Source organism: Phascolarctos cinereus, unplaced genomic scaffold, assembly GCF_003287225.1.
Source record: "Phascolarctos cinereus isolate Bilbo 61053 unplaced genomic scaffold, phaCin_HiC Scaffold_3;HRSCAF=262, whole genome shotgun sequence".
Taxonomy (NCBI): domain Eukaryota; kingdom Metazoa; phylum Chordata; class Mammalia; order Diprotodontia; family Phascolarctidae; genus Phascolarctos; species Phascolarctos cinereus.
Window position 1 is genome coordinate 10,814,979 of NW_027555736.1, and position 26,728 is coordinate 10,841,706.

A 26,728-nucleotide genomic window follows, 5' to 3' on the forward strand; every position below is an offset into this window, starting at 1 on the left:
TGCAGGGTCTCATAGCTGATAAGAGGGTGAGGCAGAACTCAAACCCGCGTCTTCCTGCCCCCAAACCTGGTCGTCGTTCCCCTCTTCCATCCTTCTGTGTCCAGTGCCTACGTGGCTTTTGGGTATTTGTTGCCAGGAGGTAGACATGACTGGTGTTTTGCCCTTGCTGTGAATTTGAATTTTCAGTTCACCACTGGAAATCTTTGGGAAGACCAGAAATGTCTTCTCTATTGGAAGAAGTCGGGTTGATATCCTGTGTGTATCTGCTGCTGAACACATAAAGAAATCTCTCGGGCCCTAAGGGCAGGGTGGGGCCTGCACTTTGTAGCTGGCCTCCTCTACAAGTGGCCCGCCAGCCTTTGTTGGAGCACACCGCCCTGTTACCTCCATGGGGTCCAAGAACAAAGATGAAGATGGCTCAGCCTGTGATGGAGTGTGATGAGTGCTGTAAGCAAGGGTCCCTCGTCTTCTGCCTGACCCACACTTCGGGACAGGAGGGCTGGCCAGAGGCTGGAGCTTATCTGATGTTCCCAGAAAGCACGTCCCTATTCCAGGCCCCTTCATTCCAACCCCTTCTTCCTTTGAATTGTGTGAAACCCTATGCACAGACATGGAGATGAGAGGGAATGAGAAATGTTTTCCAGGTCCCAGAAAGGAAATTCCAATGAAAACTTGACCGAAGGTTCAACAAATAACAGGAAAGGAGGCCTTGAGGATTCAGCAGCTGAGACAGAACTCACTGTAGTAGACTTTCATTTTTACCGACACTTGCAAACTGTGTCTTCTCCACCTTCACTTGAGTCCTCATATCCTGTCTTGTTTTCAGCCTGTATGAGCTCTACACGCATCCGTATCCCAGCTCCCACTCTCACAGACGAGTCTGGTCCCCACAGCAAGGCTACATCTACCCCTCAGGGTGGAATTTGGGGAATCGCTAGTGCCGCTGTCTTGATTATCAATGGAGAGTAAAAATTTAGTCGACCAGCCGTGAGTGGCTTTTTTATTTACCAACTGGGTAGGGTAAGAATAGTTGGTATACTCATCTCCCCAGAAGTCTATGATTGCCTCCCACAAGTACATAGAGAGTCCAAGAGAAAACGGTTTTAAGTTTAGAAAGTTCATGGGGCACATGGGTCACTGAGGCGTGGCCCCTTTCTCCCATTGTGCAGGGCTCAGATGTTCTCCGTAGGTGTGGCGGGTGTTCTCTGCTGGCCCCTTGTGGGGCTACGCGTCCACTCTGTCCTTGCCTCCCCTTGCAGATGCTGCCGTCGGCTCCTGGGGAGGCAGGGCCTGTCTCTGGCCTCCAAGGCCTGTGATCTCTGGCTCTAAGACTGGGGTCGAGTCGGGAGCCTCAGAGGAACCCTGGGGTGGGCAGCTGTCTTCTTTTCCATGCTCAGGGCTAGGGAGGCCCTAACTCTGGAGGCCCCTCTGAGTCAGGGGGCAGGGTGATTACCAGGACCAGCAGCTGCCAAGTCAGTCAGGAAAATTTTACAAAGATTATTTAGCATTTTATTTTTTCCCCAATTCAGGTGCTAGGTTTAAATTGGATTTCCTCTTTCCTTCACTGGGTCCCAGAAGTGCTTTTTCCAATAGTCTTTTCTAGGAGGCAGTGTTGATGCCATGCTCTGGAGTCAGAGGGCCTGGGTTCAAATCCTCCCCTCCCCCATAGTACCTGTGTGAACTTGGGCAAACCGTGACTGCCTCGGTTTCCTCATCTCTAAACTGAGGATGTGGAATAGACAGCTTCTCGGTTTCCTCCCTCTCCAGACCCCCCAGAAATGCCATTGTTCCTCTGGGCCCCCGGCTCTTCTCCCCACTATGTCAATGTGGGGCTTTCCTGGAGACTGACCGTTCACCCACTGGGGATTGCCTGTGCTGGCTCTCCTGCTTTTAGAGTCAGAGCGCCGGGGCTCAGCGTGCCGTGGCGTTCATTCCCATATCCCCTTGCAGAACCCGAGGGGCTCATCTGTATGATGGGGGCATGCGCTGGACAACCCGACAGGCCCGTGTACACCATGGGATGGTCCCAGGGTCCAGGAAGCCACGTGCTTGCTCCTTGGACTGTCTCTCTTCCCTCACTCAGTGGGAAGACCGCCTTTGTCAGGGTGGGGGATAAAGCACGTTGGAGCCAGGCTGAGGCTGAGAAAGCTTCCCTGCTCCCCTTGAGGGGCTGGGCCGAGGGGTGCACAAGTCAGTCCAGGGGAAGGACCTGCTCCTTCAGGGAGGCATGATGTCCATGGCTGCCTGGCTGTTAGCAGAGGGAGTGAGGGAACTTTTTACCTGGGTGATGGTATCCTCACCCTCGGGGCTGGCCTTCCCCGGAGGGAAAGACCCAGATAGCAGTCCCAGGGGTGTCTAGGCCCTTTCTCAGGGTACCTTGGACTGTCTCCTATTAAAGGGAAAAAGCCTGCTCTGTGTCCCCTTGGTCCTCACAGCAACCATGTGGAATAAGTGCTGTTACTATCCCATTTTACAGATGAGAAAGCTGAGGCTGAGAGGTTCAGTGACTTGCCAGGCACACTGCTAAGGAAGCCTTCGAGGCAAGATTCAAACTCGGGTCTTCCTTCAGGTTCATCCCCACATCCACTTCTCTGTCTCCCCGCACACAGGTGGCTGGCACCCCTGCCTTCCCCCCAGCTCCAGCTGACTCCCAGCTTGAACGAAGGAAGGCCTGGTCTGTACTCTGGGCCTCCCCCGTCACCCAGCAAACCTATCCCACGCTGGACGGAGCCTTCGGAGGGGATTCTCGGCCCTCTGCACAGGGGTATCAGGGGACCCTCATCCAGAGACCAAATCCCAGAGTTTCAGAGCTGGGAAGGAGACGCGAGGCACCTGGTCATCACGGTGTGGCTCACCCCCTTCATCTCTGAGCTGAAGACATGCTGGCCAGGGCCGCGCCCAGACTTCCTGAGGTCCAGGTTCCTTGGCGCAGAGGGCGGGGCGGGGGTGGGGCGGTGCCCCACAGCGTGGAGGACGGCCCTCACGTTGTTCTGTCCACCCACCTCGCGGGTCCAGGCTGCGCTCCCACGATGTGCGCTGTTGTCAGAGGAGCGAGGCTTGGCCAGGCTTCAGACTCCACTGTGGGATCGCGTCCGGCCGGGAGGAGCATGGGCACGGCGCCACGCAGCAGCGAGATGAGGCGCGCCCGGGCGAACATTCTTGGTCTTGGTGGGGCCTGTTTTCCAGGATATGAGAGCACTTGATGAGCCGGAGAAGCAGGGCAGAACCCTGGAGGTTCACAGGGGAGGAGAAGGCCAACAGGGAGGGGAGGGAAGTGCTGGGGCCTCCGTGCGAGATGAGGCTGTGCGGTTTATCTTGAATCGTCCCGTTGTTCCCAGCTGTCGGCAGGCTGGGAGACGCATGGAAAAGGCACAGCTGTCCCCTGACTGTCCTAGCGTGCCGGTGCTTAGCAGGGGGACTGGCACATCGTAGGGGCCTAATAAATGCTTGGTGACTTGTAAACTTCATTCCTCAGCTTGTGACCGTGGCAGAAATGGAGATGTGGGGGCTGTGGTCAGCCACCCACTCTTCTCCGCCATATTGCATTTCTGTTGGATTCAAGTCTACAAGCATTTAATGCGTGTGTGAGATACAAAGACCAGAGGGGAGTGGCCCCTGCCCCCAAGCAGCTTACATGCTGCTATCAGGTCAGTTACTAGAGGGGGAGGGGGAGTCACTCGAAGGTTGAGGAGCCATAAAGGGTCTGGTGAATGATATAATGAGTGAGGTCCTTAGGGAGGGGAAAGGAGTGCCTGGTTGAGATCATGTAACATAGAACGTGGTGGTCATGCTCTCCGGGCCTCAGTTTCCTTATTTGTAAAATGGGGGAGGGGTTGGCGGTCCCCCCCAGCTTTAAATGGAAGCCGTTGGTTCTCAGGAATGTCCTGGGCCGACTGATCTCTAGAAGGGGGGTGGTACAGGAGCAGTGGCTGCCAGTTAAGGCAGGAGCCCTGTCAGCTGCTGGGGCTGGGGAACGGCTTCACTCTGAAAAGTTTCCACAAGGAGATCAGAATTCACCCCAAACCGGGAAACGTGTGGAGAGTCTCCCGGAGGCAGGCCTTGTAGCTGGGGCAGGTTTCTGGACTCGTTCTTTGTTCCATCCCTTCTGTGGGCTCCCAGAGCCAGAGACGACATATGAAGCCATCTAGCTCGGCCTCCTTTGGGAGGTGGAGAACCCAAGTCTGCTTCAGACACTTCCTACTGGGTGGTCCCAGAAAAGTCATTTACCTCCTCGGGCCTCAGTGCCCTTTGAGGTCCTTTCGAGCCCCACAGGACCGAGGCCCAGGGAAGGTGAGGGACTTGCCCACCTCTGCCCAGCCAGCATGTTGGAGCCAGGACTCTGCCCTCAGGCTCCAAGTGCCAGCCCCTTTCCACAGGGCCCTGGAACATTCTGGTCTTGTTTTTGTTTTACACCAAATGAAGGACAAGAAAGCGTGGGTGGAAGTCTGTGGGCTGCTGGTCAAGGCTGGAGCGGGGCTGGGCTCCCCTTTGCCCAGGACAGCTTCCATTCCTTTGGGGGTTACAAAAGCCCTGCAGGGTGGATGGGGGGGGGGAGGACCATGTGTGATCCAAGTAGGTTCAGAACGGTTATTATTCCATGGCTGCGGGGCTGTTCTGGGAGCTGAGGGTTGAATTCCATTCCGAGTGACCACACCTCTTTTTGGCCCTGCCTAAAACCATCCCCATCCCACCTTGGGCAGCCCTTTTTAATGAGGGACAAGCTCATGGTTGTCTGGCAGATTGCCCTCTCCCCAGCCACAGAGGGTCTGTGTGTGCGTGCATATGTGTGTGTATGCGTGCGCGTGTGTGTGCCCAGTGTGGATTCCAGGCCAAAGAGAGACAGAAGACCTGGAGATGCAGTGACTGCCCTCAGCGAGATTACTGTCCAAGTGGAGAGACTAGGCTGACACAGAAAACATCCTCTATCCTCTGTGATCCTGGTCCAGGTGGCCCTTCTCAGCCACGAGTTCTGGAGGCCAGTGGGTGGACAAGGAAGGCACGGTGAGCAGATGGTCCTGGGTGATTGGCTCTGGAGTTAATGGGCTTCCTTTTGGGACCTTCTCAGTATCACCAAAGTACAGTAGGCGAGAGTTGAGACTTAGTGATCGGTCTCTTATTTAACAGCCGAGGAAACTGAGGCCCAGAGAAGGGGAAGGCCTTGGCCAGGGTCTCCCAGGGAGTGTGTACAGACCTTGGACCGGCGCCCAGTCTTTTGACTCTAGGCATTCCACAGGGGCTGCCTGCCACGAGGTGGTGTTTGAGGCCCGGCTGAATTCATTGTCCAGAGTGCCGTCCCACGCCGCGTATCCCCAGGGACCAGCCTCTTCAGCTTTTGTCTGCCTGGTTCTTTGGTGGTGCTGCTTTGAATGAGTGGCGGCCAAGCATCAGTCCCGGTGACTGGTGCTCGATCCCGGGACCCCAGTGGGCATCTCGTGGGACTTCACATCAGTACAAACGATCTGCTCTGGGCCACTGTAGAAGTCATTCAGCTGTCCAGACAGTCTGAGGGGACAGGCTGTCACTGTTCCTGGGTGATATGATGCCGGTTATATTTAGGTATGGCTGAAATCTGACACTGGACTCCAAGGAGTTCATGTGGCAGGGCTCAGATTGTCTTGATGAGATTACAGTAACCTGGACACACGGACATCAGGTGTGCATCATCTAAAACAGACCCAGCATGTGCTGGCAAGGCCAGGCCTGCAGGGCCTTCAGCGGGGGACCATGGAGAACGGGACTGCCCCTGGGTGCACACGTAGGCGCTCCTGACCGCGGTCCCCGGGTGCAGCGGTCCGCCCTGTGCCCTCCTGTGCCATGGAGCCAGATGCGGAAATGGCGCAAAGTGGAGAGGGGTCTTTGCTCCATCTTCACTCAAATCGTGTCTGAGTCCTCTTACAGCTGGTGATAAGCTTCTGATGCTCCCAGTGTGCTGGGTCTTTGTCTTGTATGTGGGCGGAAAGGAGCTGAGAAAAGGAGGAAACCAGCCCTTGTAGAAAGAAATGGCTCTGCCTCCTCCCTCTCCTTCTCCTCTTCTTCCTCCACCTCCCCCTCTCCCTCTCCCTCCACCTCTTCTCCTTGCTCCCCTCTTCCTCCTCTTCTTCCTCATCCTGTTCCTCCCCCTTTCCCCTCCCTCCTCCTACTCCTGTTCCTCCTTCTCTCCCTCCTCCCCCTCTTACCCTTCTTCCTCTTCCCTCTCCCTCCTCCCCCTCCTCCTCTTCTCCCTCCTCTCCTCTTCCTCCTCTCCTTCCTCCTCCTCTTCTTCCCCTTGCCTCCTCCTCCTCCTCTCCCTCCTCTCCTTTTCTTCCTCTTCTTCCTCTCCTTCCTCCTCCCCTCCTCCTCCCCCTCTTCTTCTCCCTCTCCTCCCTTTTCCCCCTCCCCTCTTCCTTCTCCTTCTCCTCCCCTCCTCCTCCCCCTCTTCCTCTCCCTCTCCTCCCTCTTCCCCCTCCCCTCCCCTCCTCCTCCCTCTTCTTCTCCTCCTCTTTCCCCCTCCACCCCCCAGTCCTGGCTCCACTAATGGGCTAAGTTGGAATTGCTCATTTTTATCTCATCAAAGACAGAAATGAAACAATTCTCGTCCTCAGGGAGCTTACATTTTGCTGGTGGGGGCGGGAATGGGGAACAGCGTGTCCACAGGAAGTAAATGCAAAGTGTATAAAGGTGCTGCAAACCAGTCTCCAAGTTAGCGAGGCAGGCACCCAGTGGGGAGAGTAGGCTGGCGAGCCAGACTTCGGAAGACCTGGGCCTGGCCCCTTCTGCAGACCCCAGACCGGCTAGATGAGTTAGGGCAAATCCCAGCCTCTCTCTTCCAAGTTTCGCTGTCTGTAAAATGGAGACATTAATAGGAACACTTACTGTACAGGGTTGAGATGTGGGTCCAATGAGAAAATTATGTGTACAGTGCTTTGTAATCTTTAAATGGCTCTCTCAGTGTTAGGTGGCATCTTCCTCCCCCTCCTCCTCATCTTTATCATCTTCCTCCTCTTCCTCTTGATCATCACCTTCATCCTCCTCCTCCTCTTCATCATTTTCCTCTTCCTCATCTTCTTCCCCTACCTCCCCTCCTCCTCTTCATCGTCTTCCTCTTCCTCATCTTCTTCCTCTTCCTCCCCTCCTCCTCATCTTCATCATCTTCCTCCTCCTCTTCCTCCTCATCTTCATCTTCCTCCTCATCTTCATCATCTTCCTCCTCCTCTTCCTGCCCCTCCTCCTCATCTTCATTATCTTCCTCCTTCTCCCCCCCCCTCCTCCTCCTCTTCCTGCCCTTCCTCCCCCCCTTCATCATCTTCCTCCTCCTCATCTTCATCATTGCCATTCTTCTCATCATCAAAGGCTGGACTAGGAGTCGGGAAGAGCTGGGTTAGAGTCCTGCCTTAGACCCTTATTGGTCATGTCACACTGGGCACGTCAGGTCGCTCCTCTGCTTCAGTTTCCTTGTCTGTGAAACGAGGGGCTCCGATGCTTTCACTTGGATTCAGTGACCTCAGAGCTCCCTCTCAGCTCTAAGCCTAGGGTCCTGTGATCAGGAGAGACCTTCTGCTCTCTGCCTTGGTTCCTCATTTGTCCACCAGCGAGAGAATTTTGGCCACCACGTGGGCAGTGTCCAGCAGCTACATCATTCCCATGCCGATTGGCTCGGTCATCTGGACCTCAGCACAGAGCAGACTCTTATTTTGGTGCTGGGGTCCAAGAAGGCCGCTCCCACAGCATTGCCCAGTCTGGCTGGCGTGAGAAGTCCAAGGGGGAGCTTTGGCCCCACTCTGGAGTGTCTGGGGTGTGCCAGCCTGTCTCAGACCACAAAGGTTGATGATGAAAACCACTTTGTCGCGTTCAAGCATGGTGAGCCTGTGGCACGCGGCACTCTTAGTCACATTTCCTGTGGAAGCCGCCAGAAGCCATCAGGCTCTGGTGTCCTTTGTGTTTCAGATGCGAGCAGCCTCATCTGCTCCTTTGTGCTTTCCCTAGTGGCCTCCACCTTGCCCCTTCCCTCCAGCAGTGAGACCCGGGGATTCAGTGGCCACGTGAGGAATCCCCCCAGTGCACAAGGGTAACATCAGGATACATCTGGTGCCTCCCTTGGTGAGGGCAGCCTCCCCGAGCCGAGCCTGGCCAGGAACTGGGACATCTGTCCTCTGAGCCCCACCTTGAGGCTTGTTCTACACTGAAAGCGGCTGCAAAAAAAGACCCACCATTCCCAGCTCCAAAAAGGGAAATCAGCCCCTCCTGGGGAACTGAAGGAAGGAGATGTTTTGTTAAAATGTTGACAGCTCCCAGGTAGTTGGGGTGGTGGTGCTTTTTCCTTGCCTGGCTCTGGATCCTGTGTGCTGGTAGCCACAGGAGTCTGTTTTGTGCTGGTCACCTAGTAGATGCTTAAAGAATGATTGGTTGATGAATTGCAGATTTTCCTGGACCTAACATCTGAGAGATCTGTAGCCACACTATTACATAGGGCAGGCCAGCTTTGATCTCCCAAATGGAGTGCAGGCAGTGCATTCATGTGGGCGAGAACCATTTGGACTTGGCCTTGGGGCCGCCATTTTGAAATAAAGAAAAGCTAACAGGGAACCAAGGAACCAGGCGAAGACCAGAGATTTCAGAGAGACCCAGATGTCGATGGAGAAGTTCCCGTCACGAGATTAGTGACGTAGACCTAGACCGGACCTTGAAGGGACACTGAGTCCGAGCAGCCCAAGTTACGGATTTAGAGACAGTCGCCCATGGGTAAGTGACTTGGCCAGGGTCACACAGCCAGTGAGTGTTGAGGGAGGGATCTGACCCCAGAGTGTCCTGATTTTACATCCCTCCGTTTACAAAGAATGTCACGAGGAGCCGTGGAAAATGTGTTGCTCGTGTCTTTATAAAGGGCCCCCAGAGCTTCATCCACTCTCCACCAATGGCTCCTTTCTCAGGTATAAGTCTGCTCTGGACAGAGCCAGACCATTGTGCTGATGGAGAGACCCTGCTTTTTGTTAGGCGTCTTCACAGCTTCGACATAGTAAGAACTTGGAGCTTTGCCACCCTGGCCCTCAGTTTGCTGCCACTCGAGTTAAGGTGGTGGTGGCCAGCTCACACGGCCTTTGCCCCTTCTAGGAGTGCCACCCCCACCCCGGAGGTCAATAGCAAGTGGGGTCAGAAGGTACAAAGCAGGAGAAGCCACGGATGAGGCTTTGGTTCCGGAGGGATCCCAGGGAATGGCTTTGCTTCCGATGCCATCTGCGAGCCGGGGTCCAGCTTTGTCAAATGAATGCAGAGAAGAGGCAGTGACAGTCAGTTGGTGGCCAGGTGGGCAGAGGCAGCCAAGCTGTGCTCCACTCTGAGATTGGAAAAAAAAAGAGAGAGCTTGTCTAGTTTTGCGGATGTGTCCAAGATCTCAGCGCCTCCCGCCCCCATAACCCTCTCCCCGAAGCCCTTGGTGTGATGATGCTTTGCTGTAACTGTGCATTGGCTCTGTTTTGAAGCACAAGCCCAGTGGAGACTTTGGGGACTGCTCCTCTTTCCTCTTTTCCTGTCTTCGTTTCGACTGTCAGCTCTTGCCAGGGCGAGGCCCCTGTGTTACACACCTTTGTACCTGCTTGGTAGACATGAGAGCCATGAAGTTTTTGTTGCGTGATTCTTTTGAATGAAGACACCCTGATTCTTGCCTTTGGAGCAGGCTGTAGGTGAGGCTGTGACCCAGTGAAGTCTTTCCATTCCTCCTAGTAACTGAACCCCTTGGGATGGAGGCCAAGACAGACTTTGCCCTGCTCCACTCTGTTCAATGGCAGCTCGTGCTATACTGAGACTTCCGTATTTGGTGTAGAGCAATGTTCTTTCACGGCGGTTCTCTCTGCCGACTCTCCTGATTCTCTTTCCAGCTCTCTGCCTCACCTGTGTCCCTATGGCCCTCAGTCACCCAAGCAGAGCTGGCTCGGAGGAGGACGGAGAGAGAACTGGGCTAAGGGAATGGAGCCCTCCATTTCTGGGGCAGAGACAGCCCACTTTCCTCAGGAGGGGACCAGCAGGGACCAAGTCGGGCCAGACAAGACCCAGTGGGCGCGTTGTCGTGTCTGCCATGATGACTGCACGCTGCCTCCCCCTTCTTTGGGCTACCCCTCGTGTCATGGCTTTGTCAGAGGGGCAGAGAGTGCATTCTTTGATCATTCTCAGATCCTTACACCAGTAGTGCCTGTTGGAAGGAGCTCCATCACCAGCCTTGGCCGAGCCACTCAGAGTGGCAGGGTGTCCACAGCTAAGACATTTTGGTGCTCTCAGTACTGTGTGTGTGTGTGTGTGTAGGATAGACGTGGCTGTGGTCGTTACTGTTGCTGAGCTTGAGTCTTTGTGAATAGTTCACCAACTGATGCAGGTGAGCTGGGTTTGGCTATGGTCTTATCCAAGCACACCCCAAGGTTTGTGGCCCTGATAGCCTGGGAACGCGTGAGTCCCCTGCCCAAAGCACATTCCCAGCCCAGAGCCAGGCCGTTCATGACCATTGGTTTTATTTATCGTGGGGCCCGGTGCGCTCCAAATTTCTGTGAACCCAGCGGGTAGGTCATGTTCTCCAAGGAGATGGCTGAACACCATCCCTGCGTTGTGTCTGCCTGTATACAGCGCACCTCCCCTGCACCTCCCCCGCGAGTGAATGGAAACCTGCATGATGCCTGGGCCTCGTTTAATTCTGAAAAGCAGAAGTGTGAGTTGTTTTGTCCCAGCCACGTCTTTGGCTTTGCAAATGGGGGTCTCACCCAGGAACTGGCCCGGGACTCGCCTTCAGCCTTGTGATGTAGGAGTCTGCCCTCACCTTGGGTCCTGCAGGGGCTGAGCATCCAGTCTGAGGGTTAGCTCCACTTGGGCCTATCCCAGCGTGGCCTCTTCTCCCTTCTGATGGCTTTGTCTGTTCCCACAATCATGGAGGAAGGAGTGTGGGCGCACGCTTAGTTCTAGGATGCCTTGGCTGGACCCAGGCAGGAGGTGTCAGAGAAAGGCAGCAAACTTGGGAGTCCGAAGAAACACCCAGCTCTGCTGTATGACCCCCGGCCAGCCATGTGACCCTGGCAAGACCCTGGAGCCTCAGTTTCCCTGTCTGTAAAATGGAGATAATAATACCTGCACTGCTTCTTTCACAGGGTTGCTGTGAAGGGTCGTAGGCATCATTTAGGTCTGTAACCTGAGTTCTAATCATGATATTATTTTTATGTTTCATGGGAAGCATTGTGATCAGTAAATTGTTTAGGGGGTGACATGCTGGTTAGCAACTGCCACCTCATTGCAAGGCATAGACGTGCCTTTCCTTTATGCATTAATGTGGAGAGTTAGGCCTTAGGTTGTCCCTTTCCCACCCACTGAACTTGAGTTGAAGTTACTAATTAACTCCCACTTGGCAATTAAAAAACATTCTTTGCTTAAAAGTCTTTGAAAACAATCTGGCCCAGCTGATCAGAGTGACTGGGTTATGGCTTCCAGTGCCCATTGAAAGCCCTCCTCACAAAGCCAGGGACCCTCCCTCTGTGCCCAAGGAGTGGGAAGTAGCCCTTTTGGAAACCTGGAATTTCTGCGTGGGGCACGGCCTTTTCTTAAAGCTGACTTTACAGATGTTTATGCTGCAGTGTCCTAATGCGGCCTGTTGGAGGACCTGCTGTCCATCAGGCATGGCTGCTGACCCATGCTGTCCTAGACATAGATGTTGGGGGCTACCCCCAGCAACCTCTGGAGACCTCAGTTTCTTATCCCTCCCAGGATTACACGAAAGCATGTATTATTCTCCTGTGGAGTCTACGGTCCTTGAAGACAAGGACTCGTTTTCAGAGGATTCTAGGATCCTGAATCATCAAGGGCCTCAGAGACCATGCAGTCAAAGCCCCTACTTTTCCATTGAGGAGACTGAAGCCCAGGAAGTTGGGTGCCTTGCCCAAAGTCACCCTGGACGTGATTTGGACCCAGGTCCTGGGTGCCAGAGGCAGCATGTCTTTAGTGCCTGGTGCCTTGTAGGTGCTTAAGGAATGCTTGGCGAATCCGGTGGGAGATAATGGGTGTGAAAGAGCTTGGTTTAGTTCAAAGTCCCCTCTAGACACAATGGGTCCCACTTCCCACCACTGCTTCTTTAGTCTGGGCGTGGCACCTTCATGTTCCCACTGACCCTGGCCGCAAACCTCAGTTTTCTGTGGCTCTTCTTTCCCTGCCTTCCAGCTGGTCGCCATGCACCATCTTTCTCCTTTGCATTGTCTCTTGTGTGCATTCCTTCTTTTTTGTCCTCACTGTGACCACCTTAGCTTAGGTCCTGTTGCTTCCAGCTCGGGGTTCCATTACTTCGTCCCTGTTCTTTCTGGCTTCAGTTTCTCTCCAGCCCTCCCTGCCCATCAGTCAGTATGGAATGAATCTTCCCAAAGTATACCCCTGATCATGACATTCCATACTCAGGGGCCGGTGATGGCTCCCTGTTTCTTGCAGGACTGAGTCTGAATTCCTTGGCCTGGTAATCACAGTCCGTCATTTCTTGGGATCCCGGTTTCTTATTCTGTAGAAGGAGGCGTTTGGATCCAGTGCTCTTGAGGGCACCTTCCAGCCTGATTCTGGTCTTCCCAAAGAGTACAAACTGTTGGGAGCCACTTGGGATTTGGAAGCACTGGATTGACATCAAGTCCCTTGATCTTTCTGAGCCTCAGTTTCCTTAACAGTAAAATGGAGATAGTGCTTACACTGCAGACAACATGTGCATTATGAGTGTTATGAGACTGGGCAACAGGGACGAGGGTGGCTGGTAAGACTAGTGGACCAGGGAACAAAAACCGGTCTTTTCTAGGGGCCGAGGCTGGTGGGCTCATTCCCTTACAGAGAGGCTGAAAAATCCCTCATTGAGTAACTTGAGGAAAGTAGACATGAAGCCTCCCGTCTGCCTCCCCCTGCCTCCCCAGCCCCTCAGTTCTCACCTGCTGTTTGTCCTGTTCTCATTCCCCGGGAGCCTTCGGCTCTGAGCTGCAGCCTCGATTGAGACGGACTGACTTCTCTGAAACAGCCTTCCCAGACCTGCTCCCTGTAAGTCTGCTCTGGTGGCTGAGATGGATGAGAGATGGGGGCTTGACGATAGGAGGGTCAGGCAGCTTCGGCACTGCCCAAATGGCTGGACAGAAGTTACAGTCAGCAACAGCTGGGTGCTGCCTTGGAAGGAGGTCTCCAGGGGAGGACCCCAGGGTGCTGGGCTCCAGCTTGTTTAATATTTTTATCAGTGACTGGAACAAAGGCAGCGATGGGCTAGGGTTGTGACCACCATGTTTATGTTTATCAGTGCTGCTAGGCTGAGAGAGAGAAGTGAATTGCTGGAGGATGGTTTTGGCGGTTCAGATCATGGAGTCAGAGCTAGAGACCATTTAATTGGGATTCCCATGAAGGGCCGAGCTTGAGTCTTAAGGACCAGTGGAGGAGGGGTGACAAGCAGCAGTTTGGGTTTTAGTGCCCTGTGGGCGAGCCCAGTCTGGGTCAGCAGTGGCAGAGGGTAGCCACGGCAGTCCAGGGCCAGCTGGCATCATCACCGAGCTCTGCCACCTTTAGAATAGAGCCTTCAGTTCCAGGTGCTACTGTTTAGGAAGGACGTTGCTAAGCCGGAGGGAGACGAAGGAGGGTGGCAAGATTCTTCCCTGTGAGGCTGGTGGACGAGCCTCAGGGGACCATGGGAGCAGTCTTGGAAAGGCCGTCGTGTGTACAAGGGTCAGGGCTCATTCCGTGTGGCTCTAGAGGGAGAACTTGGAGCAGTGAATGGAAGGGGCAGAGGCACTGAGGCTCGCTGGTGGGAGAGCTTCCTGGCAGAGCCTGCCCATTGGTCATGGGGCCCATTTATGTGGCTCACCAGCTCTGCTGAGGTAGAGGCTAAGCCAAGTCATCAGTAAGAAGGTGGTGATGGGATCGGACCAGACTTGTCTGCTGGCTTCCAGCTGTCCTGAGCTGAGTCTGTGCCCCCCTGGCCCGCCCTAAGAGACACCCAGGGAACAGAGCCCTCGGTCTCCCTGTCCCTCCCGCCAGATCCCAGCCATATAGAAAGACCCCTTAGGACCAGCCACAAAGGGGATGTGGCCCCAGCTCCTGAAGAAATCTGGAGAACTTCATTCTTGGGTGGGGCTTGTTCAGCTCAGGCTGACAAGCTCTCATCACCTGGGGAAGACAATGTGGGTTTCATGTTGGGTCTGGCCAATGAGGGTGAAAAAACCCCACACTTCAAGGTATAGGATTCAAGAGCCATGCAAATGCCATGAGGTTTTTGGGGAGGGAAGTCCAGTGGCGTTCCATGAGATGGTTGGCATCAGGGCCCTACTGATAAGGAAATCAGGACATGGAAACAGCGCCCAGCGAGAAGATGGGGTGAACCACATTCCATGCAGGTGAGCCTCGGCCCTAAGATTCACTCACTGGTCTGATCCCTCCTGGAGGGGGGTGCTAGACTACCCCAACCTCAGAGAAAACTGTCAGCTCTCCTCATGAGTCCTGTCCGAATCATTTGTCCCGTGTGGGCACCGGTAGACCATGTGGCTGGGCACAATGGCAGCCTAGACTGTGTTGAAGCCCTCGGTGACCACAGGAGAAGAGGACGCAGGACTCTTGGACCGAGGCCAGACAGACTGTGAAACTTGCGAAGGGCTTCCTGCCAGTACTATTGTTATGCTGCCTCCAAACTGTGCAGCCGTGGAGCTCGACCACAGAACAAGCAGCGTCCCATCTGAAAATCATCGGTTGTGGCATAATAACATCAAAGGGACCTTAATGATCTTCCCTTTACAAATGAAGAAACTGAGTCAGAAACCAAGGAAGGACCAGAATCATGCAGGCCCAAGCTTTTCCCCTGTGGTAAATTCTCTAGATCCCAAATGTCCTGTGGTATTAGAACCGTGGCTTTTGAGAGGTGTGGGGAGAACTGAAGATACTGGAGATTTGCTATGACCTGTGTTCCTTGGTCTGCTAAAAGACTTTAGCAAGTGGTCATTCACACTTGCGGCTGTCCTGCGTTGGACACGGTGCCCTGGGTATAGTTAGAGCCATGTTCTTGGAAGATGCACTGTGCCTCTCTCAGGAGTTAGCCGGGCTCAACAAATGCTCTGAGTTGTTCATCAGGGCTTGACCTTGCTGGGTTCTAAAGGATTTGGTTTCAGCTTCTATTGTCTGAAGACAAGCAAAGCAGAGAGGGGAAGGGCTGGATTTCAGAGCTCACACCATAGTAACTAAACTGGAGGGATTAACTCTGCCGCCTTCAATAGAAGGGCACCTCTCAATTGGCCCAGGGACGGTCTTGGCTCATATGTGGGGCACTGCTCTGGGGAGAGAGATTGAGAAGGCAAAGTAATCACACACACAGGGAAGGATTTCAGGCCTGGGGTGCCTGGAGAGTCTGAATTCCAGCCTGGCCATTGTGGGCGTCATGGAAAGCACCCTCCTCCTGCCTCCAGTGTGTAATGTGAAGTCCCCTTAAATAAGGCCACAGTTAATTATGCCAGCAATTATCAAATATTCTTCTGCCATTAGGAAAAAAGTCATCTGGCGGTTAATTATCCAGTCTGCACCTGTCACAAAATCCTTTTATTATGGGTTGAGCTGCTGAAGCTACCCGTGTCTCAGCAGTTTATGTGGGGGGGGGATGGGTGCTAAGTCTGGGTCCTCAGAACACATCTCTGGTCGTTTCTGTCCTGGGGACTGACGAGGTCATAGAATCCAGGCTGTTTCTCCCTTCTCTCCGGGGGACTGTCGCTCAGCGTTTGCTTAGAAATGGGCTCAGCCTGTAAATACTGATCTTCGAAGGTGATGGGTAGTTCCTATTTTCCTTCCTGTTTTCATGGCCATAATATTTACGTGTACTGTGTCTGATGTTCTTGGTTCAGTATTTTGGGTGTTTTCAAGGAACAGCCACGTGTTCAGTCCATCCACCAGTTCTCCCATTTATCAGTGAGAAGAGATTGTCAAGTGCCTGCTCTGTGGCTAGAGCTGTCCAAGGTGCTGGATGGACCAGACAGAAGCAGCTAATGGGGCCCCTCCCCTCCAGGGGGTTACATTCTGCCCAGGGAACCACCCCCACCCCCACCAGGCCATAGTGGGATACTTGGTATCCTTGAGTGCCAGAAGATGTGGCCCTGACAGTCTGTGCACGGTCTGCCCAGAGAAGGGAAGGACCCCTGTGGGCTCCCGGGGGTTCACTCCCTCAGGGGATGAGGAAGGCTGACCACCTCAGCTGTTGTTGGCAGGGCCACATCTGCCATGGCCTGGTTGCTCTTTGGTGTCAGGGCTAGGTTGGGATTTTGGATTGTGAATTCACACAGTAGGCCACAGGAGCCCCTCATTTTGTCATGAGGCGGGGTGTCGGATTTATCAGGCAGCTCTCTAGGACTCTCACCTTCCCAGTCTTGTCTGAACAAAAGAAAAAGCATTAAGTCCCGACTCTGTGCCCAGCCCTGGGCAGAGGGCTAATCCAGAGACAGCCAGTACCCAGACAAAGCATTTCTGACCTTAGAATCTCAAGCCTGGAGCTGGAAGGAATCAGCCAAGAGCTGGGAGCTTATCAGGTCCAATGCCCTTGTTTGACAGGTCAGGAAACTGAATCTCGGGGAGGTGAAGTGGCTCGTCCAGTCATGGTGAGTGGCAGAGCTAGAATTCAAAGCACGTTGACATGTGTGGTGGACTGGAGAATGCTGGGCCTGGGAGGACGGGAGGATGCCCTGCCCTTGGAGACCAGACCTGGGCATCCAGGAGGGGGGTCTGAGTGTGATTAGTGTGGACTGGGGATGGGACTCATGGCCACCAGAACTTCTCTGCTTCCCAGACTAGGCCTCAGGGCCCCTTCTGCCAGCAGCCACGTTTAGCATCAGGAAGGCCAAGCCCCCTGGGGCCAGTGACCAGGCGGGTGGTGTGTGGAGAGAATTCCCACTGGGATGCTGGGGCGGTCACTTTGTGTCTCCTTCCTCAGACTGGGCTGGGCGCTTTGTCCTTCCAGGCCCTCTTCTGTACTCACCTTGTTCTCTCTTGGGGGTGTGTGTGCGAGGGTCATAAAATCATCACCGTTGGCACCGTGAGGGCATCGTGGTGTCAGCAATAGTCATTCCTTGCCCCCCAGGACTGGTGGGCGCTCTGCATGCAGTAGGTATTTAATAAATGTTCTTGGAAAGCTTTGTCTGGGCAGATGGAGAACTGGAATGGAAACTTTTTATTTATACCCATCCTCTAATCAGCTTGAAAGGTGTAATTGGTAGGTGGTGCTAAGCAACCAAGACAGGCGATCCCTGCTGGGGCCAGAGATGCCCTGGTGAACTGGGCCTCCTTCAGAGGAGAGCTGGGGGAGAGGAGGCAAAGGGAGCCTACATCCCGTCCACCACACTGTCAGAATTTCTTGGGCACACTGAGGGGGTCTCTGGGGAGCTGGAGAATTGAGTGCTGTTCTGAAGAGCACTTCTCATCCCCTAGCCCGTGCCTGGGCAGTGATCTGGCCCAAAGGGACCTTCTGAACCGCCCTCTGGTTGTGTTGTGTCTGCCTCTGGGAGGCAGAGGTCATTGGGAGATCCCGATGGCCCCAAGGATCCACGAACTAGCTGTGTGACCCTGGGCGAACCACCCTAACTTCCCTGTGGTCTAGTTTCTTTAGAAGATGAGGGCATTGCTCTGGGCATGCAAGGGTCTCCCTGATCGAGAAAGGAGCCCCTACCAAAACACATTTATTCTACTTAATGTTTGAGCAGCAAGCACTCCTTGATGGCCCAGGGGCCCTTGGGCTTGGGAATCCCTTCTTGGGCCTGCCTTTCCTGTTTTGGGGCTTACTGCCCGCAGGAGAACAGCACCCTAGCATGGTCTTAGTCATTGCCCTCATCTGGGCCTCCATGTAAGATTACAGGCAGAGCTTGGGGTGCCCAGGGCCACTGCCTTACACAGCTCATTGGCAGTGATTATCCTAGAGAGTTTCAGAAAAGCTGCGGGCTGTGGGAGCCCCTGGACAAGCAGCTGTCTCGACTGGCCTGCCCCAAAGCTATCAAGTATCTTGCTCGGACACTCTGCGAGTGGCGAGTGGGGTTGTTAGAGGAAGTGGAGTGAAGCTGGAGGTGCCCTTCGAGGCCATCAGAATGGTTACCCTACTTGTATAGATGAAGGAACTAGGGCCTGAGAAGCTGTGACTTGTCCAGGCTCACACAAATATAGAGTGTCTGGGGTAGGATTTGAAGCCAAGTCTTGCTCCCTCCCAGTCTAGTCCCCTCCCCCTCATGTCAGGCCACCTTGTTCCATCCCCAGCAAGAAGACAACGTGTGTTTGCCCACATTCCTCTGAGCTGCTCTTTGCATTTGCTGTTTAATCTGAAAACACACTAGGAATTCTCTAGTCTGAGTTATTCATTCTGCAGCGTGGAGAGCCCCTGATCGTGGAGACCAGAGTGATCTAAGCCATCGGGGACCTTGGACAAGGTGCCGTGGCGGGATAGTGTTGAGGGCTGGGCGGTCTCCTCCCTTCAAGTAGAGGCTACCAGTCTCTGCCCCCCTAACCAGCGGATCCCAATCTGCATTGTTTACAATGTGTGGGCTGGCTGCTCCCGGCAGGATGGGAGGACCCAGCCTTCCAGCAGCACAGTGAGACAGAGGGGCATCCCTCTTTCCAGACTGTGTTGTTTTTCCTCTCGGCTCCTTGGTAGGCTCCCCAGCTGCTGGGAAAAGACACCAGAGGCTTCCCCAGAATCGCCCAGCACATACATCCTGCTTGCCTCCAGCTTCCGTCAAGTAATCAAAGGAATCCTGTTGGTGTTAGAGGATCAGGATTGACTGAATGCAGAGAAGATGGGATGTCAAATTCACCCACGAAACAATGCACCTGCCCACCAGGCTTCCCATTGATCCATCAGAGATGGAAGTGAGCAGTAGATCTGAGTGTGTGGGCTGAGGCTGGAGACGCAGCACTGTCACAAACTTCTGGACTGAAATGCTTTGGATGAACCTCTCTGGAGTTCATGACATCTGTACATTGGTTAGCAATCAGAGAGGAGGATTTCAAAGGTCTAGAAATAAGCTGTGACAAGTGAGAGGAAGGTCATGGAGGGATCTGTTAGAGGATGAAATGGCCTTCTTTCTAGGAAGTTGCAAAACCCCAGTAAAGAGAGTTTGGAAGAATGGACCCGGGGCTTTGCAATTCATCTTAATGTTTTGCAAGAGTCCTGTGGGAGGTCCAGGCTGGCAAATAGGCATTGGGACGCCTTGAGTATCACCAGTGATTCAGATGATCCTTGTTGAAGCCCCGTCTGGCGCAGCTTTGCAAGCACCTGAAAGAAAAGTGTACTTTTAGGCACAGCTTTGGCAAACTGTCAGACCAGAAGCTCCAGGAAAGACAGGGGAGGGGCTTCAGTGTGCATTAGTTTAAACCTCGCGTTGGCTGTGATGGCTCTGAGGGCCAATTCTGTATCACGTTGTTAAGTCACGTTCTTGGGTCTCCTTGAGTACCTTTGGGATCTTGGGCCAACAGGCGGCTTGCCAGAAGCGCTGAGAAGGGCGCACTGCATTATTTTGCATGAGAAAAAGGACACTCGAGCCTCTTTGCCAAAGCAGAGCCATCTTGCTCATTAATCAGGAGTTCGAGATTCTTGGAGAGATCTTAGCAACCCCCTAGAGAGTCAGACTTAATTGAGCACCATCGGTCTTCCTTAAAGGCACCCTTCTTGAGCTATCACCTCCTTCAAGGCTGGGAAAGTTTTCATTGGAATTCAGGGGATTGTCCCCATTCTGACCATGGCAAATTTATGGCCTCTGGAGAATGTTCCATGGAATAAAGGCTTAGGTTTCTCTGAGGTGCCTTGAAGTGATGTTTATTCTTTTTCATTGTCTAGGTCATTAATCCTCCAGACCCTTTGGGTCAGGGTAAAGGTAGGGAAGGAAGGACTGAAAGGAGTGGCTGGTATGTTGGCCAACATACTGGATGTCTCTGCTCTAGAAATGTTGAAGGGACCCAAGAAGAGAACCCACGGAGCCTGAGCTGTTGCCAAGCTGGGAACATGCCTGGCGTTCAGTCCTGGCCTCCCTGACTGCTCCAGGCCCTCCCAGGGGCCTCCAGATGGCGTTGGGCATGTGTTCTCGTGTGTCCTGCAGACTCGCTGTCCCTTCCAGAATTCCAGGTGGGCAGCCTGGACTCTCGCTGACCAGCATTTGGGAGGGGGATGCCCCTTTTTCCTTTCTCTTCTTTTTTGGAACTTCTCTGTGCAGCACCAGCCCCTTGGGGGATTCCAGGTAGAAAGAGAGGTGCTGCATACTTACATCGTTGAGGTGCCACATTCTGCCTGCCCTCAGGGAAATGGGCATCTCTGCAGGAGTGGCTGGAGCTCCGGGCATGGAGGGACCAAGGTGTAGCCCTATCTGTAGGCTTCCCTCCCCTTCCTAAAGAGATGAGAGGCTGCCTGGAAAAGAAGACAGGGCCGATTAGCCTAATGCAGTCTCTGCAGCACCTTCTCCCTCCAATGCCTAGCTAAGGGTCGGGAGGGCTTACACATGCTCTTCTCTGAGAAGATGTACCAGTCAGCAGGCTGTTCACAGTGATTTGGGAAACTTACGTTGTCGGCCAGTGGTGAGCCTTTGGGAAGTGACTCTTGTGGTGCCAAGCGGGTGATTTCTGAAATGCCAGCAGAGGGGCTACCAGCGATTAGTCAGAGTTTGTCCAGCCCTGGACATTCTGTTAGTTCGAAGAGAGGTAGCTTACTGAGGGCAGGCCAGCCAGAATTAATGAGCATTTCATGGAAGAACATGGAGTGTGAGACTCAGCCCCTGCCCATCCCTTCATCCATCACCCTTGAGTCCTGGAAGTGAAGCTGGAGAGCTGGGGGACCTCGGCGAGTTCTTCATTTGGGCCCTGGGAAGGAGGATGGCGTCTCCTTCACGTGCCTAAGGGCACTTGGCTGGTTGGGAGCCTGGCCATCTTCGGACCTGGTGTCTTTCTTTCTTACTTGTGCTGTGAGAAGTATGAGATTGAGGAATGCTAGGATCACCGGAGTTCTGGTCCTGGAAAAGAGGTTGAGGCCACAGTAATGTCAGTGGGGGAAGGGATGTGACAGCAGTGAAGGAAAAGGAAGGACCTGGGTGTGGTCTGGGCCACCAAGCAGCTTGTTGGGATCATTTGGGGGTCCTCACTTCATAGGGTGATAGACTCCCAGGAGTGAGAAAGGAGCCCAGAGGTCCAGCCAAATCCTTTCACTTTGTGGAGGAGGGAAGTTGGACCCAGAGGGACATATGCAAGTGCAGTAGGCTGAATGGCAGAACTTACCCACCAATGGTTTTTCCATTGCATATGTAAATTGAAATTGATGTTTGTCATGTGCATAAGAGACTCAACAATTTTCAAGCTGTTAGCGCCACACTGCAGAGAGTGCTGGGCCTGGAATCAGGAAGATTCGAGTTCAGATCTGGCCTCGGGTGACACGTATTGGCTGTGTGACCTTGGACAAGTCACTTAACCTCTGCCTCAGTTTCCTTATCTGTAAAATGGAGATAATGATAGCCCCTCCATCTCAGGACAAAATGAGTTAATAGTGTCTTGCACATCTTAATGTGTCGTCTAAATGTTAGTTTGATGATAAACTGTTATTCTGTGGGTCCCTTAACAGAAGCCTTCCCTGTCTGCCATGACCCGATTGGATCTGGTCACCCTTACTGAAATGACCCCCATAGTCACACTCCAGGGTTTCAAAGATCCAGCAGAGCTGCATTGTAGTCTTGAAAAGGTCACCCACCTCGGCACCGCCCTCTTACCCCCCTGTATCTTTAGTAATATTAAAGCCTCAGTGAAACTTGACACCATGCTTACAGATCTATATCAGAGTACACACAGGTATACAAGACGCATGTGTACACATGCACATACATACATGTACACATGCATGCATACTATATCATGGGTTGCCAAGAAAATTGAAAAGATAAACTGATAAACTGCCAGCCCCATGACTTTCCACGCGCTGCCAGGCGATCTTGAGGAAGATGTTGCTGTGTTGGGTGGCGGGCCTCCCAGCGTGGGACAGCATTTCCACAGGACACATTAGCTAAGTTTAGCATCATTGGAGGAAACATCTACATTGATGCAATCATAGGCCCATTGAAGTATAAAGTTACGTAAACTTCCCACTTAAAAAACTAATAGATAAGCCATGTGAAAGGATTTAAATCTACCCCAAAAATCCTGAAACTTTATTGACATTTTGATTCAAAAGAAAATAATGATACATAATGTGTAATTTCTAATGTGTTTACAGATAAAATAAATTTATAGATATTTATAGATTCATAAACTGGCATTTATAAATAAAATAATGTTTTAGGGAAACAAAACATGCATTTGCCTTGCATCCCCTCTTGAATTGCTCTGTGTATTTCTAAAGACTGGTCGCCCCCGTGGATGGTGTGCGTGTGTATGAGTCCCCATAGCGCTCTGTTTCTGCAGTCGTTTCGAATGCTTTAGTCTGTTGGTCTCATGCTCAGGGTTTCCTTGTGTTCTTCACGGCTCTCCTTTATTATGGCCCCGTAACATCCCCCTCCATCAGGCTGCCCTCGTTTCTTCAGCTAGTCCTCAGTCACTGGGCACGTGAGTTATTGTCAGTGTTTCGCTATTTCACATAAAGCCATCAGGAATATTTTTTTCACAGACCTGTATGTTTTTCCTTTTATTAGTATCCATAGGATGTGGAGCATAAACCATAGGCATAGGCTATAATGAGCTAAGCCTTTGCACTAGCCTGGAGCATCCTTCAATCCCTGACCTTCCTCTCTCCCACCAATGAATGGAATCTTTTTTCCCTTGTTTTCCTTTTTTTTTTCTTTTTTTTCTTTTTTTGCTAGGCAATGGAGTTAAGTGACTTGCCCAGCTAGTGAGTGTTAACTGTCTGAGGCCAGATTGGAACTTGGGTCCTCCTGACTGCAGGGCCGGTGCTCTACCCATTGTGCCACTTAGCTGCCCCTTCCCTTGTTTGGCTTGGGGTTGGGTTTTTTTTTTTTGCACGTTTTTGTTTTTTGCCACTTTGATTGGTACAAGGTGGTTAGCTCAGCCTTAGTCTTCATTGTTCCGAGGTGGGCATTGATTTCCGCCATCAGTACATTATTTCTCCCTGGAGCAACCGCAGGCAGCATCTGCAGCTGATTCTCTTTTCCCCCAATTTAAAAAAAGTCCCCAGAGCGCCTACAGCAGCCCCTGGTGCCTCTGCTTAGTGTGAGCTGGGATCTCACTTCTAATCAGCAGTTTGATGACAAATGTCTAGGAAGCATGGCCGGGGGGGGGGGTCCTGCTTGTTTTAGGTGCAGGGGCACAGCCTGGCCATGGGAATGAAGGACATGAAGACAGAACCCCAGCAACTGGGGGGGGGGTTGGATGGCTGGGGCCTCCCCTTCCTTTGTCCTCTGCTTCTTATGAGGGCTGTGCTTAGCGGCACCCCTCTGAGTCCTGGCCAGAGACCCTGGGAGCCGGGCTGCCCCATCACCCGGGGGCATCATCCAATGCCCGGCATTCCTCGGGAGCACCTCTATTGGCAGTGCCACCCCCAGGAGCCCTGTCTGTGTGACAGGGACTTCAGTCAGTGCCCCCAGTGGCCTCACTGACTGAAAGGGGGGGCAGAGGGAATCAGCATTCAGATAGCACCTACTATGTGCTAAGCCCCTTCCCTCTATCATCCCGTGGGATCCAGTGATGTGGCTCTGAGTTACCCAGAACCTGGGCACCGCGCGATGTTGAGAGAGACGGAGCAGACACACGAAGACACAAAGAGAAACAGAGCAAGACAGGGAGAGGAGACAGAGGTGCACTGGGAGAAGGAGGTATGGCGAGGAGGGGAGACAGACAGACAGACAGACTGTCCTTTTAATACTTGCTTTAAATCTTTTACATAATGAGGAGTCTGGTGCCATGAACAGTGTGTTAGCTTTGGAATCTGGGGACCTGGGTTCAAAACTTGACTCAGAGACATACCAATCTATATTGGCCTAGGGAAATTGCTTTTCCCGGGGCCTCAATTTGCCTCTCTGTCAGATGGGACGGGTGACGGTGGCAGTGGAGTTCTGATCTCTCGAGGTCCCTTTCTGCTCCAAACCATTTCTTTCACCTAGACTCAAGGTCTTGAACCTGGCTGAGTCTCCCCTGGCCCAGCTGCTCTCTCAGTAAGACCTGCGGCCCTTCTCATCCCTGTTGCTGCGATGGCCAGATGGAGTTGTGTGTGCCGCTGTTCACACTGTCACCGTGTTGGGCCGGACCCCCATCACTGAGGGGCTCCCCTGTCCCCTCCCTGTATCATCGTAGTGTTGCCTGAGTCACCGAGAGGTTGTGACTGGCCCTGGGAGGGCTTGGGGGCTCGGGGTGGGACTGGACCCCAGCTTGTTCCGACTTTGGGTCAGGCATGGGCTCTTGCACCACCCCGCCTCTCCCTGCTGTTCTCTCTGCTGTTCAGAGTGACTGCAGGAGTAGCTCCTGATGCTGATGGGGGGGGGGCCTCCCTCCCTCCTAAGGCTGCATCCTTCTTACCATCCTCATTGCTGGTGCTGAGGGGTCCCTGCCTGGGCTGGGGAGGCCCAGGAAATAGATGCAGGCTGCCAAGGACAAGTGCAGGCCCAGCCCCTGAACCAGAGGAGGGGGAGGAAGGGGAGAAAGAGGAGGGAGGAAGGCGGGAGGGGGAGGATGGGGAAGAGGGGAAGGAGGAGGAGGAGGGAGGAAAAGCAGGAGGAAGAAGAAGAAAAGGAGAGAGGAAAATCAGGAGGGGGAGGAGGAAAAGCAGGAGGGGGAGGAGGTAGAGGAGGAGGAAGAGGCTGAGGCCTCTACCACCTTTCACACGTGGCCGGCAGCCTAGCCTCTTTGTATCAGGCCTGTAGACCAAACACAGCTTCTCCCTAAGGTGCCATTGCCAGAGGGGCACTGGGGCAAAGGCAGGCGGGCATCTGTTTCTGGACATCTCTTGGCGTGTGTCAGGCGAGCTTCGGCCTCATTTTCTCCTGGGGGGCGCAGGCCTCATGAACGTCTCCACGCCTGTGTACATGACAGATCGCTGTGCCCTTTGCAGGGCGGTGACAGCATGCCTGCGCTGTATTCAGGACATGGGCACAGACAGCAGTTGCCTCACTTCTTAGGGCCTGGGAGGCCCCTCATCCCTTCCAGGGGCACGGCTCCATCGCTCGTTTTCGTCAGATGGGGGGGGTGTTTGCACAGGAGTGTGGATGCCTCTGACGCCGCCTCCTCTGGTTCCCCAGACTACCCGTTCACTGCACACTGAGGGCCTGCTGACGGCTGGGGGTCAGTGTCCTCCAAGAGCCCGGGCACCTGCCAGGAGGTGGTGGCTGGGAGTCCTCATGGTAATCAGAGGGGAAGTCCTGAGGTTTTCCAGCCTGATGCTGGAGTTGTGGCTCCCTAACCAGGCCGTGCAGACTTAGGAGGAGGGGGCTCAGCCCTCCCTCCTGTTTCGTGCCCACGTTTTCTGCCTTTGGCCCTCAGTGGTGGAGGACCTCCATGGGGATGGAGGACTCCAGGGCCGAGTTGGGCCAGCCAGCCTCTTGCCCTCTGCTCTCCCATGTCCTTGTCCCCTTCCCCGTGTGCTCAGCTGCCCTCCTTAGCCATAGGGCAGCCTTCCTCCTCATTGGACCCAAAGTGGCTACGTCAGTGTCACAATCCCAGGTTTTCTGGCAGCCGTTGGAAATCTTGCAAAAAAAAAAACGACCTTCATTGTAGCTTTGGGCCCCAAGTAGTGGTGCGTGCCTAACGTCCCCCACCTGCCCTGTCTCCTTCAAGTCCCCATGGCTTGATTTCTGCATGTTGCTTATTGGCCTTGCCTCTCAGATCTGCCCTCAGATACATCTGGAGCTGGGAGGGTATCAGGGTGCAGAGTGAACCCATCACCAGGGGTCAGGGCAGGAATTTGGGGCATCTTGGAATGATTCAAAATGGGGCGAGTATGAGATGGGGGATGGTGTGCACATGTGCATATGTGTGTGAACCGTGTGTGTGTGTACGTGTGTGTGCATGGAGGAAGGAGAGATGCATTTGCTGTCGACTGCTTCATTAGGAGCATGTGCCGGTGCTGTTTTGCCTCGCTTCGCCAGCCTGGCGGCCCCGGTGAAAACAGTGCCGCGTGCAGAGGGTCTCCTCGCGCTCTGGCTGCGTTCTGGCCGTCTTTGGTGCTGCTGCTTTTCTCTCCTTCCCCTGACTCCTCATCCCCTGACGTTGGTTCCCAGGCCGGTGCCCCCGTTTGTGTCTTCTCCTGCTGCTAGTGGCTGGACCTTGGCATTCCTCCGTCATCAGTGGCAGGCGTGCCATCCAAAAAGCTGGTGCCTTTGAGCCCTCTGCCCCCGGCGCCCCGCCTTACAGAAGAGACCTCGTGGGCATCAGAGGGTGCAATTGGGAAAATGCCGTCAACAGCCTGGCCCTGCAACCTTCCACTCTGCTTCCTCTGCTTCTAAGTGGCCTGAGGCCAGCTATCAGGCCACTGTTGGTTAGCCCAGGGCTCTGGAAGCTCGGCCTGATGGAGACTGAGGGAGAGTCCGGCGATAGGACCAGCGAGGTCCTCCCAGCTCTGCAGGGGCTGAGGATGCAGATGCTGGGTATATCCTGCAGACTCTTAAAGTGCAATGAAGAAAAGGGGAAAAAATGGACCTGTCAGGAAGCTCCCAGGTGAGAGCCAAGGTAACCAACTTCTGATCCAGCCACCAGCTGGCCCAAAGCGAGCTACGTGATTGGGACCCAAAAAAGACTTTGGGATGATCCCTGAAGTGATTAGCCTCAGCTCCCCATCCTCTGGGCTTTAGTG

The 26,728-nt window shown here is 53.7% G+C and overlaps 1 protein-coding gene across 3 annotated transcripts in view; it reads left to right on the top strand.

The window, feature by feature from the left end:
• The window catches only part of FAM53B (family with sequence similarity 53 member B), a 134,575-nt gene that overhangs the window by 92,014 nt on the left and 15,833 nt on the right, over positions 1–26,728 (top strand). Inside the window, exon 5 of one of the 3 annotated variants that reach the window (XM_078150701.1) lies at positions 2,610–26,389. The exons of the other annotated variants lie outside the window; for them this stretch is intronic. Coding sequence (XP_078006827.1) covers positions 2,610–2,870 — 261 coding nt within the window. The 3' untranslated portion in view covers positions 2,871–26,389. Of the gene's footprint in view, positions 1–2,609; positions 26,390–26,728 lie in introns of those variants that run through there. 3 annotated transcript variants of the gene reach the window in all.